Here is a 15,806-nt window from a genome sequence, read left to right on the forward strand (position 1 = left end):
CATGAACAATACATATTGCTATTTCTTTGGATGCTACATTTAAGTTTAAAAACTTACTCATCCCTCCAAAATCAGCTGATAAATAACATCCTCTTACCTGCCGTAGAGTCCGGGCCACTATGCTCTCTAATACGGGTCCTCTATCTTCATGCAGCAAGTGAACTTCATCCAGAATAAGGAGCTTTACAATCTGGGAAAGGGCTACATCCCCAACACTCTTTCTTGTCACTACATCCCATTTTTCTGGTGTGGTCACAAGCATCTGTAAGACAAAAAGAGATAATCAAATTAAAAGGAGGAAAAAGTCACACAGATTATTTAAATTTCCACTGTGTCATTCAAAAAGAAATATGATTGGCCCCCTATATAAAGAACAGGTAAAAAGTGTTAAAAATATCCTAGAATGAAATCTAATTCTCTGTAGACAATGGTCACTTCAAGAGGACCTTTCTTTAAGTTATGATATTAAGCAATTATTTAAAACATTGAAGGCAGTCTGTCAATAAATTGTAGTGTGAAGTGTACAAAATACACGAGATTTTTAAAAAGCATCCTATGACGTAAAAAACAAATGATATTATCTTTTAAACTAGCATAAACTGATAACTTTGTTCCTTTATTTGAAAAGAGACAAAGAAGTGAATAAAGTGTTAAAAGAAAATGAAAAAGAAACCAAGAATCCACTCTGGTAATAGCCACCTGTTTACACTTACCCAAATTTGGAGGAAAGTTTACTACTGATGCATAGTTTTTAAAAATTGCCTTTTAATATCAACTAGCATATGCAGTACTTTATACAACAAACTACTACATATACTACAGCATAAGTGGCACATAATTGGAACCCAAACAGTGAGTCACTGGAGACCCAGGGCATTGAGAGCAGGAGGCCGGCCCACAGTATTCATCTGAACTTCACAGAAGCAATCTATTCTTTTTACATATTGAATTGTTTGTATCCTCTGAAAGCATACTGCGGCAGAGAAAAAGACGACAAGCTTAGTAACCTCTTCTACTATTGTAACATTGCATGAGAAAATAAGCCCATAGGTGCATAATTCAAAGAACCCGTGAGGTAAAAATCAAACCCAAAGCTTCTCTTAACCATGTTATCAAATTACAGAAACTGATGATAATCACAACTCAACTGTGCTTTGAAGAGTTTAACTGAGACAGGGGTCAGATTGTTCTCTCAACATTTTTATGTCACTTCATGTCTGTTTTGAAGTCACCTATGGGAACGATAATCCTATTTTTTTTAGATTGCAAATGATATATAAATTTTTAACAAATGCACAATCCAAACTTGTCAATACAGCCTGTTGCATTATTACTTATCACTGCTATCATTTTGAAATGAACTAAAGCAACCACAAAATTTAGCAGTTGTACTTCGACAGAACATTAATTGGCAAACTGCAATGAAACAGATTAAGGAATTAATATCTAAAGTGGGAAATACTACAAATCCAAAGCCATTTAGTTAATTTGCTAAAGCTAAATGGCAATGCCGAGATCACATCAAATTTTACAGAAAAAATATGCTATTGGGATTAAGTATAAAAGGATGTATAGTGAATTTTAAGATCTAAAATGGGCTGAAACACTCACGGTGCATTAATCAACATTTGTTATATTACAATAAATTTAAACAGAACTTCTACTTTGAAAAATGAAAAACTAAAAATAACCCAAAATATATTCTTATAAATATACCTAGGGATCACTTACTAACAACTCTTTTCATTAAAGTCCTGAAAAACATGCCTGTTTTCAAAACCAGCAATTCTCCTAAATTGTAAATTCATATTACATTAAATATAAAATGAGCAAGCTTATTACAGTACTGTGCTGCATAACGACGTTTCTGCCAATGACAGACCACGTATACGAGGGTGGTTCTATAAAATTAGTAGCATATACCCTACGTGCGTATTCAGCTGTGCCATCTAGGTTTGGGTAAGTATACTCTATGATGTTCACATGACAATGAAATCGCCTAATGATGCATTTCTCAGACTGTATCCCGGTTGTTAAGTGATGTATGACTGTATTAGTAAATGTTAGACAGCTACAAAGTACACTATTAAATTATAATAATAAATACAAAGCTTGGCTACCTACCTCACTGGGAACCTAGAATACTGTGCTGATATTTTCTTATAATTAAAGTTCAGAGATAACAATGTGGTAACAATTAAATTGTAAAACCAAATTTTTCAGATACCAGAAAACTGCCAAATCTTAAAAATCCATTCCAGCATTTTATATTCTGTACTTTACTTTCAGCATTGTGAGAAGTCAGTTCATCTATATTACTGTTTAATTACTTCAGTTCCCTGAACTAAAATGACTAGAAAATAAAGTGTCACATTTGCTTAATGAATTGGAATTCATGCAAGATGTTTCCATCTGCTTCTATATTAGGGCATGGGTTAACTGTCAATATTTTTACTGTCAACTTAAATTCCTCTTAATACATGTACTTATCCCCTCAGGAGTACAAAAATCATTGTTCCAAACAGTTCCAATTTTAGCCCGTCCACTGGAAAAATGGCATAGTTGAGATGCTATACAACACCATTGTGCCAAAAATTTGGAGTATTCAACTAGAAAAGGTTCATCCATTTGACAAGCAAAACCCAAGACACCTAAGACTTGCCAATTCATCTGGTAATTCATGTAAACATTAATATCATTATCTTTTGCCTTTTAAAATATTGTGACCTAGGGGAAGTCACTTTACCACTCCTTCCTTTTTTTTATGGCTTCATTGAAAGATTACCGACATGTGACATATGTAAATTTAAGGTCTACAATGCGATGTCTTGATACACATATACATTGCAAAATGATTACCACAGTAAGGCTAGTTAACACTTCCACCCCCTCACACAATTACCTTTTGTGTGTGTGTGGTGATAACATTTATGGTATACTCTTGTAACAACTTTCAGGTATGACACAGTAATGTTAATTATAGTTACCATGCTGTACATTAGATCCCCAGAACACATTAATCTTATAACAGGAAGTTTGTACACTCTGACTAGCATCTCCCATATCCCCCACCCCCTCACCCCCGGGCAACCAGCATTCTAACTCTCCATTTCTCTCAGTTTGGCTTTTTTATATTCCGTATATAAGTAAGAACATACGGTATTTGTCTTTCTCTATCTGACTTATTTCACATAGCATAATGCCCTCAAGATTCATCCAGGTTGTGAAAAAAGGCTAGATTTCGTTCTTTTTTTATGGCTGGATAATATTCCATTATACACATATACCAGATTTTCTTTATCCATTCATCCACTGATGGACATTTAGGTTGTTTCCATGTCTTAGCTATTATGAATAATGCTGCAAAGAACATGGGAGTACAGCTATCTCTTTGAAATAGTAATTTCATTTCCTTTGGATATATACCTGGAAGTAGGATTGCTGGATCATACGGTAGTCCTACTTTCAATTTTTAAGAAACCTCCATACAGTTTTCCAAAGTGGCAGTACAAATTTACATTCCCCCTCAACAGTGCACAACAGTTCCCTTTTCTCCACATCCTCACCAACATTTATCTCCTTTTGGATAACAGCCATTCTAACAGGTGTAAGGTGATATCTCACTGTAGTTATAATTTGCATTTCCCTGATGATTAGTGATGTTGAGCATCTTTGCATGTACCTGGTGGCCATCTGTATGTCTTCTTTGGAAAAATGTCTATTCACACCCTCTGCCCATTTTTCAATTGGATTTTTTTTTTTTTTTGCAATTCAGCTATATGAGTTCCTTATATATTTTGGGTATTAACTTTTTATCAAATGGATGGTTTGACAATATTTTCTCCCATTTGGTAGGTTGCCTTTTCATTTTGCTGATTGTTTCTTTGGCTATGCAGAAGCTTTTTTGTTTGATGTAGTCCCATTTGTTTATTTTTGCTTTTGCTGCATGTGCTTTTGGTGTCATATCCAAAACAATCATTCCCAAGACCAATGTCAAGCAGTTTTCTTGAAGCAGCTTCACAGTTTTGGTCTTACATTTAACTCTTTAATCCATGGTGAGCTAATTTTTGTGAGTGGCATAAATTGGGCCGCCATTTTCATTCTTCTGCATATAGTTATCCACTTTTCCCCACATCATTTATTGAAGAGACTATCCTTTCCCAATTGAGTATTTTTGGCTCAATTGTCAAATATTAGTTGATGGTATATGTGTGGGTTTATTTTTTGACTCTCTATTCTGTTCCATTGGTCTATGTGTTTGTTTTTGTGCCAGTACCATACTGTTTGATTACTATAGCTTTATCATACAGTTTGAAATCAGTCAGAAAGTGTGATGACTCCAGCTTTGTTCTTTCTCGGAACTGCATTAGCTATTTGGGGTCTTTTGTGGTTTCATACAAATTTTAGGATTGTTTTTTCTATTTTTGTGAAAAATGCTGTTGGAATTTTGATATGAAATGCATTGAATCTACAGATGGCTTTGGCTAGTATGGACATTTTCACAATATTAAGTCTTCTGATCCATGAACATGATATAATCTTTCCATTTATCTGTGTCTTCTTCAGTCGTTTTCCTTAGCGTCTTATAGTTTTCAGTGTATAGATCTTTTACTTCCCTGGTTAAATTTATTCTTAAGCATTTTATTGTTTTTGATGTTTTGTACATGGGATTGTTTTATTTCATTTTCAGATAGTTCATGCTTAGTGTACAGAAATGCAACTGATTTCTGCATGTTAATTTTGCATCCTGCAATTTTACTGAAGTTGTTTGTCAGTTCTAATAGTTTTTTGGTACATCTTTAAGATTTTCTATATGTAAGATCATATTCTGTAGAGATCATTCTACTTCTCCCTTTCCAGCTTGGATGCCCTGTATTTCTTTTTCTTGCCTAACTGCTCTGGCTAGGACTTCCGGTACTACACTGAATAGGAATGGTGAGAGTGGGCACCCTTGTCTTGTTCCTGATCTTAACGGGAAAGCTTTAAACCTTTCACGGGTGAGTATGAGGTTAGTTGTAGGTTTGTTATATATGGCCCTTATTAGGTTGAAGAACATTGCTTCTATACCCAATTTTTTGAGAGTTTTTATCATGAAAGGATGTTGAATTTTGTCAAATGATTTTTCTGCCCCTATTAAGGTATGATTTTTATCTTTCATTCTATTAATGTAATGTATTGGCCTATTCAGATTTTCTATTTCTTCATGATTTATTCTTGGTAGGTTTTACGTTTCTAGGAATTTACTCATTTCTTGTAGGTTATCCAATTTTTTGGCATACAATTGTTCATAGTAGTCTTTTATGATCCTTTATATTTCTGTTGTATCAGTTGTAATGTCTCCTCTTTCACTGATTTTATTTACTTCAGTCTTCACCTTATTTCTTAGTTTAGCTAAGGGTTTGTTAATTTTTTTGTACCTTTTCAAAAAACTGCCTCTTAGTTTTGTTGATCTTTCTATTGTTTTCTGGTCTCTATTTCATTTATTTCTGCTCTGACCTTTGTTATTTCCATCCTTCTGCTAACTTTGGGCTTAATTTGTTCTTTTTTTAGTTCCTTCAGCTGAAGGGTTAGGTTACTTACCTGTGAACTTTCTATTTTTCTTAATGTAGGTGCTTATCACTATAAATTTCGCTCTTAAAATTGCTTTTGCTGCATCCTATACACACAAACATTATGATTAAAAAGAAAGTTCAACATAATTATGGGAAATCTTTGAACCATGAAGAAAAATTAGACACATAATTTAGAATTCATAATCCCTTATTTCCTTAATGTTATTCTTGTTGCTCTCTATTTAAAAACCTTTAAAACCTTTTATTGTATTTCACATTCATATTTTCATACATAGTCCAGTCCATAAAACTTTCTAATACCAATATATACTAATATCACTATATAGAAAAATACAGTCCTGAAATTATATTACTATCAGCAATACATATCCAGCCAAAGACACAGAGAAATGCTTGCGATGTCTAAAAGTAGTCTGTTTTATGTTTAACAAATCCTGTTATATCTATTGTAGTTATGCAAGTTATATTGATATCATACTGAATTTTAAACATTTTTTTAAAATCATTCTGACTGTTGGAGCAGTTTGTTTCCTTGAGGCAGATGGCTATAAATTAAAACTAGATTTAAAATGTTAAATCAAACGAATACAAGAAATTTAAAAAATAAAAGTAGACTTTCTTGCTTTTATAATCTAAAATTGATTTTGAAATTTTCAGTACTTAGACTGCAGAAAATTCAAAAAGAGTTGTTTAAACTAATTATATAAATAACTGTTTTAGAAACCAGAATGGGAAAATACCAAAATATACTCATTAAAATCCAGGAGTATATTACCATATTTCACCAAATCTCAGGAGCCACTGATTATATAAGCCACACCATCATTTTATATGTCACTAAGAAGTTAAAAAAATATGAAATACATTTTTAAAAATGTGTCTTACAATTGATGAAATATTGTACATTTAGCTGAAAATGTTAGGGTTCTATTAACTAAGCTAAAGAGCAAAATTCAAGAATCCTTGCTTAATACATTTTCTGTGTTGTAAACAGTCAGACTGGAGTCGTTACAAATCATATTCTAATGCTATAGATGTAGATCAGGCAACAGTTTCCAGGATTCAGGAAGTCCATCTTCCTTTTAAAATGCATAATCACTCAACCACAAGCTTATAAATTATATGAATGTTTTAATTTAAAGATTAAATCTAAAATGTCACACAGTTTAGATTCCATAAACATACATGCAATTACAGTTATACTAACCTCTGCTATACAAATGTCAGTTCTGATGGATGGTAACAGCCCCTGTAAGGGAATCTGACATCTTGCAGATTATACGTGCCCCTTGGGACACTACAACAAATCAGTTAGTTCCAACTACTTCCTTTTCTACATGTTTTATGTCCCCTCCTCTCCCATCAATTCACATGCATGAGTGTGCACTAACACACGTAAAGCACAAAGTCCTTTGAAGTGTCTAGTCATATTCATTTATGTCAAGGACCACAGCTTTCAATTATAAAATAAAAATATAAAAATTAATTGGAAAATCTTCAAGTACAAAAGTATTCTTACGACATATTCTTTGTTGTAAATACAGATAGGGTTGAGCTAAAGCATAAAGAATGCAATCTGAAATGCGTCTTGGTGTTTTCACATTAGAAAAAAAAATCTCTATGATACTATTTTTATTTAAAATTTTATACGTAACATTTACCAAATAAAGAAACAACATATAATTCAATAAGAAATTTTAAAACTTTTGAAGGATCAGAGCACTGAGTGCTGGAAGTAATACACAATTCCAAATTGAACACTAAAAAAATATTTTCTAGACTACACGTGTTTACAGCTGGAGTAGAATTATCTTTGCAGTTCTTTTTGTGGATATAAAACACTTTCCAACGATCCCAGAACATACATACAGAAGTCTAGCCTCAACATAAGCTTGTAAAGGATACAATGCTTGGTTACCCTAAAACTTAACTAATTACACATAATAGAGGAAAATACAAAAATTGTTTACATTGCCATGTGTACAAGCCATAAAGACCTTGCATTCTAACTGATTATACATAATACCTCAGGACGGCATTCCTCTGAAGTCTCATAGAGCAAGGGTCTGACACAACCAACAACAGTTCCTCAAACCTCTGTTCACTCATCAAGAAAGGTTCTTGACATGTGACTAATCTGTGGCAGAAACCTGTCCTGCGGTGAGTCCTATTCTGTACAATTGGGATGTGGCTCATAGAGAATGGATTTCTTTGGTTTATTGTAAAGTAGTTTTTTTCAAATCAGACTGGTATATGTGCCTTTGAAAGTAGGGGAAAAAATCATCTCTTGTATGACTTTGAACATTTGACAGTCACCACCTCTTTCCTGTCACATGTGCAAAGCTCAGTTTGAGAGTCAATTTCTTACTAAAATGAAACACTTTAAAATGTCATATTGCAATATCAAACTACTGAAACCTCAAATGTGATGAGCTAAAGAAAATGCATTCTGCAGCTCTTCACAAAAGTAATCCAAAATAATACCAATTTCATCTCTTCAAATTAATTTTACACATTCAATATTAAGAGACTTTACTGATTTAAGAACAATTAATCAAAAGTTTGTTTGGGATCTACTATTGGGAAGAAGAGTCAGATTTTTAAGGGAGGATTCTAAAATCTTATGAACAAATTATGGCAGGATATGAGCTGCTGAAAATGACTGCAATTAAGCAAATTAGTTGTCCTTACTGTTTACCTATTTCTATTATTTGAATCCTTTCTATTTTACTTAAAAAAAGAACAAAGGCAGGACGCGTGTACTATTTAAATCACAATTTATAGTTATCCAAAGGAGAGCTTCCTGATAAAAGTTTGTGATTCACTCACTCACTCACTGTTTTCAGATATGTGTCTATGGTTAAGAATACAAAGATAAAGGCAAGAAGTTTAAAAGCTTATACTTTAAGGAGAAATCACAGCAAAGAAGTGAAATCTCTCACACAGCATTAGGAAATCCAGCGGTCACCTTTGAGGGAGCAGCTGACCCTGTTCAAGCAGCTGCCACTGCCTCTGCCCGCAACTCAGGGTGGAAACTACACATAGAGCACCAGTATGACTACAGTGCAGAGCCAAGGGAAATTATACGTTTTTCTGCATTTTTTCCTCCATTCCCTTCCATTTCCTACAGTTTAACAAACTTACTGCACTGAAAAAGAGATCAAACAACAATTATCTGTTATTGGCTTTGAAGTAGCTTAACACAAACTCGTATACACTAAAAATGAGGCTGAGGAAAGTGATAAAGGAGAAAAGCAAATATGCCCAAAGGACTAGCCAATACAGTATCTGTGATTAAGTACAAAACCCAGTTCTAAGCTTTCTTGACACCCAGTTGAAAAAGAGAAACTGGGAGTGATGTCAGCAAAATGGCGGCCCAATAATTTCTAGCATTCGTCCCCTCCCCTCAGAAAGATTAATTTGAACAACTATCTGAACACGAAAATTAACTTCACAAAAGCTAAGGATTCCAGGTGAGGGATTACAGCATATGGGTGAAGCAGAGGAATAAGAGAAGACACAGTGAGGAGGGTAGGAAAGATAGATCCACCTTTCCCTCATCACCCCTCCTCTAAGCCCAGGCAGCCCAGTGCAGAGAGAGATACCTTCCCCACTTGGAGAAGGAAAGGAAAGTGGGTGCCCAACTTCACTGCAGACCCCACAGCTGGTCCATCCAGCACCAGGCACCCTAGGTACCCTCCTGCGGCTCCACAACCCCAGGTCCCTGGCTCACCCCAGTACCTACTGCCTCCAGCAGCCCAAGGGGGCTCCCACCACCCCAGGCAGCATCCATGGCACCAGGCTACCAGCAGGCTTCCGTGAACCCTGGCATGGGTGCATGAAAAATTGCTCAACATCACTATCATCATGGAAATGCACAATGAGCTATCACCTCACACTTGTTAGGATGTCCATTCTCAAAAAGAATACCAGTGTGTGTAGAAGGAAAACACTCCCCAAGTAATTCTGATCTTGCAACTTGAGTTAAGAAGGACTGGCTAAATCTGTCCAATTTCCAGGACCCAGGGATTCCAATATCCATTTTCTATTCAGCTAACTACACTGTTTTTCACCATACTATCTAGATTTTTTTAAGGAAATCACTCACCAAAATGATTTTACACACTACCCGCAATGGCTGGGAGCTATCACTGTGGTTTTGCCTACACGGGATATTTCTATTATCTTTACTAATTTATCATGGAGAAATAGCTTTGTATTTTAATTAGTGTCTGTTTGTTTGTTAGTGATGCTTAACAACTTATTTTTTGAAACTTTGCATTTTTCCCTTATAGGAAGAGTTCATTCTTGTATTTAGCGTTTATATATCATCGATTTGCATAAACTCACCCTTTAATAGCAATATTAAACATAACTAGTGGAGCCATTTGGACAGTAATTTGGTGAATTCTATCAACATTTAAAATGCACAGCAATCTCACTTCCAGAATTCTATCCTAGAAAAAAGGTCTATGGACACAGATAGACATTCAGGAAGTTTTTCAGAAGGCAATAATGTAGACTTATACATACTGATATTAAGTGAAAAAGGCAAAACATTACACATTTTATACAAATATATACACATGTCTACATAAAGTATGATCCCATTGTCAGTAAACTAAAACGAATTACATATACATATATTTCTCTACATCCTCCAGCTCCCGAGCTGTTTAAGAGGCTTTTCTTCAAGCACAATATCCTAGTAGTATTTCCCTTTCACAGGCTTCTGTGGAATCTCTGTGCACATATTTTCTATCTCAACATTTATTACACTATATTGCTTGCTTAAATATTTGTCTTCCTCAAGAGACCACAGGCACAGAAAAAGGCAGGGACAGTGACTCTCTTGACAGCTATTAGAGCCACAGTGTCTTGAAGTGGTCTGGTACAGGGTACATACTCAAGAACTGTTGATGAATTATATTTTTTTGCAGGTAATAATTATTAACCCCACAATATGGGTGGTAACTATTCTTGTCTGATAAGAAAATAGAACAAATATTTCTACATTTATTAGTAGGATTTATACAACTTATTTTCTACTATATAGATATTTAGGTTTAAAAAGTTACATTTAAGATACTGTTGCATAATGAATTTTGTGAATCAGCCAGAGGAATTCTCTCCTTCCTAATCAGTTCACGGACATTTACCAAACTGAAAAATCTAAAAACTTACTCAAGGAAAGACGCCCACTTACTGAGTACTGAACAAAGAAGACTCTGGCACCCGCCCTGCCCACTCTGTGGCCTCAGGGGATGATATCAATATCTGGATGCTATTTCCCTTAAATGAATGTTGTTGAGGAAAGACAGGATCCTAATGGCTCCTCCTGGATTAAGCTAAACTAAGTGGCCTGGATTCTTATCTTTTTGGGAAGAGCAGAGTTGTATCTCTGAGTACCATTCAAAGAGGAGCAACTATCACTTGAACATTCTGCAATCACAGATTTTTATAATGCTCCTGTCTTGCCCCCTTATGCCCACCCCACCTGACCCAAGACCATCTCAGGCCTTTCCCATCAGAACAGGCCAGCTTTTTACTTCCTCACATCCCATAGGCCAATAGCTAAGGTCTTCTAAATTAAATTTCCTCCAAAACAAGGAAGAAGAGTGAGTAGTCCTTTTAACATGGACTGAAACCTAATGTTTCTATAAACACAAGTTATCAATACTTCTAAATCTAAGTATTCTCATAGCCACATCTCATTTATCAATACATTATCTCTGATACATTGTAAATGTTTAATAAAAACACATTCAATATCTTTCAATCATGCATTTATCAAATATGTATTGTGTACCCACTACCAAAAATCTTAGTTTCCTCCATAAAAAAATGAAGAAAATATCAGTACCTACATATCATAGGGTTCTAATGAAAATGAAACCCATTAATACACATGAAATGCTTAGAATAATGCCTGATATATAAAAAGAATCTGTTATGTTTTCTAGACCTCATCAGCATCATCCTCACCCTCATCCTCCTCATCATAGTGTGTCCAGCACTGTGCTATGCATTACGCAATGGTGAGCAAAGAAAAAGGCACACAGCCCTTGATCTCATAGGACTTACATTGCAGCAGAGGTGGGGTGGAAATAGGCACTATTCGAAAAGCTATAAAAATACAAAATTCTCCTTGTGATAAGCTACTAAGGAAAAGCTGTGCAGTGTTATGACAAATTATAACAGGAAAATTTGACCTAAGCAGAGAAATCAGAAAAGGCTTTATTAAGAAAGTGACAGTTGATTTAACAATCTAAAGGATGAAAGAGAATTAATTAGGTGAAGGAGAAAAAAGAGAGGTACAGGCAGAAGCAGGGCATGTACTTAGAGCATGTGGGGGAACACAGGGATGGAAGAGATTGAAGACAGGCAGAGTGTGTGGCTGGAGCAAAGAGAATGAGAGGACTGCAATCAGGTGGAAATGAGATGGGAAGGGGCAGACTTCTCATGGCTTTTTAGCCACTTCCAGGAGTTGTATACTTTTCACTCTGTAGAGTAGCCTGGAAAACTATGAGTGGCTTCATTTTAAAACATTTTTATTATTATTATTTTTTGATTGTTGTTGTTTTTTATGGGACAGAGTACGAGAGTGAGAAAGGAAGGAGTGAAGCTGAGAGAATGCATTGCTGGCTCCCTGTGGGGAAAGAATGGGGGCAGAATGCTACAGGAGTAACCAAGATGAGAGACAATAGAGGCTCAGACTAGGGGGATGTATTAGTGAAGATAGAGAGGACATAGATGAATCTGAGAAATATTTAGGAGACAAAATCAATAATCAATAGGAACTGGTGTTGGATTGACTATATTTACCTTATATTTAAATACAGACTATATCTAAGCTAAGTATAGTCAATCACTTTTTCTAAGGAAAGGCAATATGAGAAGACAGTCTGCAGAAAATTCCTCAAGGGTCAAATACTTTACGTCTCTTTACCATCCTCCTTGTTCAAGATGAAATGATCAAAATGAGACATTAAAAAATACTCAATTCATGGGGCCAGCCCGGTGGCACAGTAGTTAAGTGCACACGTTCCACTTCAGCAGTCCGGGATTCGCCGGTTTGGATCCCGGATGTGGACATGGTACTGCTTGGCAAAGCCATACTGTGGCAGGCATCCCACATATAAAGTGGAGGAAGATGGGCACAGATGCTAGCTCACGGCCAGTCTTCCTCAGCCAAAAGAGGAGGATTGGTAGCAGCTAGCTCAGTGCTAATCTTCCTCCAAAAAAAAAAAAAAATACTCAATTCAGGTATAAGTTACCCTCTGGAAAAAAATTTCAAACTTGACTTAATAATATAATGGAAGAAAATTAAAATTGGTTAGCTTCTTTCTTTCCCAGCTGTCAACACTTTTACTTATATGCCAAACTACTTTTTACAGGTTCACCTCAATAGCTGTAGGATAACAGTAAAAAAGTAAAAAAGCAATTAAATGTTGATACAAAACAAATAAAACAATAGAGAAAAAGAAACCATTAATAGAATATGACCTCATTCCTCTCTTAACTCCTCTAATACTATGAAACAAGCTATTTTTCTGCAAAGGAGTACTGATAGAATAAGCAAAGTTATTATTCTAAATTTTTTTCAGTGAAGGTGAAGATAATTAGATTCCTTCGTGCTTTTAAAATATACTATAAGAGCCTCAAATAATGCATAATTTGCATTCACTGGACAGATTTTTAGGCATCAAACATTATATTCTCTCACTAACCCCTCCAACCCAAAGTATATTAAGAACGAAATAGTTAAAAACAGTAGCTTATACATAGGAGTGGACTTTTTTACTCAAAGCATTTTAATATATTTCATCAGTAGCTATTTAATCTTGCAAAAGTAAAAATAAGTAATAATTAACACTAAGAATTCCATGATGCTTCCAAGTAATTTATAGCTTACTTTCTAATAAAAGTAATGAGACAGTCTTCAAAATAGAACTCACTACTTCTTAATGGCATGCCTTCAACGCAGGAAATAGTTATCCTGCCAAATAATATTTACATTTCATCAGAGATTTTAAAAGTGGTAGCTTTCCAGTTCCATTCAATATAAACATATGGTTAAGCCTTTTTAAAGTAACTGTTCCTCTTAGAGATCGAAGCTTTCACATTTCAAGTTCTATTCTCATTTTTTAGATATCTCTCTTAATAAAAGACATCTTAAAAAGTTCATTTTGGTTGTGAGTTGCTTAATTATATAAAGTTGGAAACGCAAATAGAAAAAAATCTAGAAAACACAAAATGTTTAAATTAACGAAAGATTGAAAAATCATTACAGCTACCAAAAACACACAAATTATGCTTGTGCAGTCATTTGAAAAATCAAGCTAAAACAGTCAAGAATCACCTTCAAAATATAAAAGAATATTGTTGTCGTCTTTTATTCTGGTTCTGAAATAAGTAGTATTAAAAACAAATCCCAAAACCAAACAACTGAAGACAACTAGGGAAATTAGCCACATTAGAACAAATATAAATGCCACACTAATTTCTAAACTACCTCAGAATATTTAGATTTCATCACTAAGGTTCTGGGTTTTTAACGGGTCTGAAAACTGTACCAATGCTGAAGTAGCTCAGTGAGTAATGATTTCAAATGATTAGCACTCTTCACTGATTTATGAAACAGGTCCAAGCTAGAGAAATGATTTTATCTAGAATGTCTTTAGTTATACTTGGCAGAATCCAGATCTTCACAAAATCCAGAAGTTGAAACAAATCCTTTTACGTTGATAAAATCTACAATTTGCACCATTTCCACTTCCTCTTAGTTTTTTATTCCATATTTTATTATCGAGCAATTTAAATGTGTTATTTTCTTTTTAGCTCTTCATATCAAAGAGAGCACTGCGTGAGAGAGGGAGGCTGGGAAGGGAGTGGTGATTATTATAAGCAAGCTGTAAAACTACGCTGTGTTTTCCAGAGCAAAATATAATCAACAGAGCAACAAGGCAATTTCAACGACTAGCTATGAGCAGAAAGAGACAAGGACTGGAAGTTAAGGTGGTTTCTAATATGACTATAGATAACTTGATAAAAAGTAACATCAAATTAGTTTTGTAATGATAAACTATAAAACGACAAACCATGAAAACGCTATTCCTAGTCACTAATTTGAATGTTAAAATGTTGGTGCTCTACAGGGTTGTTTTGCAACTTTCAACGTTTTATTAAGCATTTATGCCAATTTTTCAGAAGTTGTTGGGTGTTTTATTTCCTATTAGATATGTTTTGTTTTTTAGTACACATTTCTAGACATCACACACACTCTTTGATTTTTCTAACAGGAAAAGTTTGACAACACTTTAAAAAAATCCAAGCAAGAGTTAAATAAAACATAAACTATCCAGGGGCTGGCCCCGTGGCCGAGTGGTTAAGTTCACGCGCTCCGCTGCAGGCGGCCCAGTGTTTCATTGGTTTGAATCCTGGGCGCGGACATGGCACTGCTCGTCAAGCCACCCTGAGGCAGCGTCCCACATGCCACAACTAGAAGGACCCACAACGAAGAATATACAACTATGTACTGGAGGGCTTTGGGGAGAAAAAGTAAAAAAATAAAATCTTTAAAAAAAAAAACCATAAACTATCCATACGATGCTGTATGCTACTGTGGAAAGAGGGCTCTGGAGGACCCTGGGAAGCTGGAAGCAGAGATTTCTCAACTGCACAATTGAGAATTGTATCAAATTGGTTCTGAAGCAGGAAAGCCTGACGTTTGTACACATTCTGTTAAACCAAAGCCCAGAAACTGTAAACCCAAGTTCTATAAAAGGGGAATAGCTTAGCAATAATTGGCTTCTTTCTCAACTGAGGCAGGACGCTTCGTATACTGGAACTATATGCCCCACAACAAAAGAAAATGCACATGTATGCATGTACACGGCGTCAGTTTCTGCTCTCTGTATTGCCACAATGCTTCCTTTAAGCACTAAACTGTCACCGTCCAATAGAACTTTCTGTAATGACAGTAATGTTCTATATCTGCATTATCTAATTCAGTAACCACTGGTGACTACTGAGCAGCTGAAATGAGGCTACTGCAAACGAGGAAAAGAATTTTTAATTTTTAATTTTACTAAGCTTTAATATAAACAGTCACATGTGGCTAGTGACTACTGTATTGACCTACACTGCTCTATATTCCCAACTTAATAATTAAGGAATACATAGCAGGTTTGTGAATGTGGTCTTTTTTCAACAATCAGTAATTCACTTTGT

General features: G+C 35.1%; 1 protein-coding gene across 1 annotated transcript in view; it reads right to left on the reverse strand.

Moving 5' to 3' along the window:
- ASCC3 (activating signal cointegrator 1 complex subunit 3) overlaps nt 1–15,806 on the reverse strand; it is a 322,615-nt gene that overhangs the window by 192,749 nt on the left and 114,060 nt on the right. Inside the window, exon 11 of the mRNA XM_014841095.3 lies at nt 98–262. Coding sequence (XP_014696581.3) covers nt 98–262 — 165 coding nt within the window. The remainder of the gene's footprint in view (nt 1–97; nt 263–15,806) is intronic.

This window comes from Equus asinus, chromosome 24, assembly GCF_041296235.1.
Source record: "Equus asinus isolate D_3611 breed Donkey chromosome 24, EquAss-T2T_v2, whole genome shotgun sequence".
NCBI classification, from domain to species: Eukaryota; Metazoa; Chordata; class Mammalia; order Perissodactyla; family Equidae; genus Equus; species Equus asinus.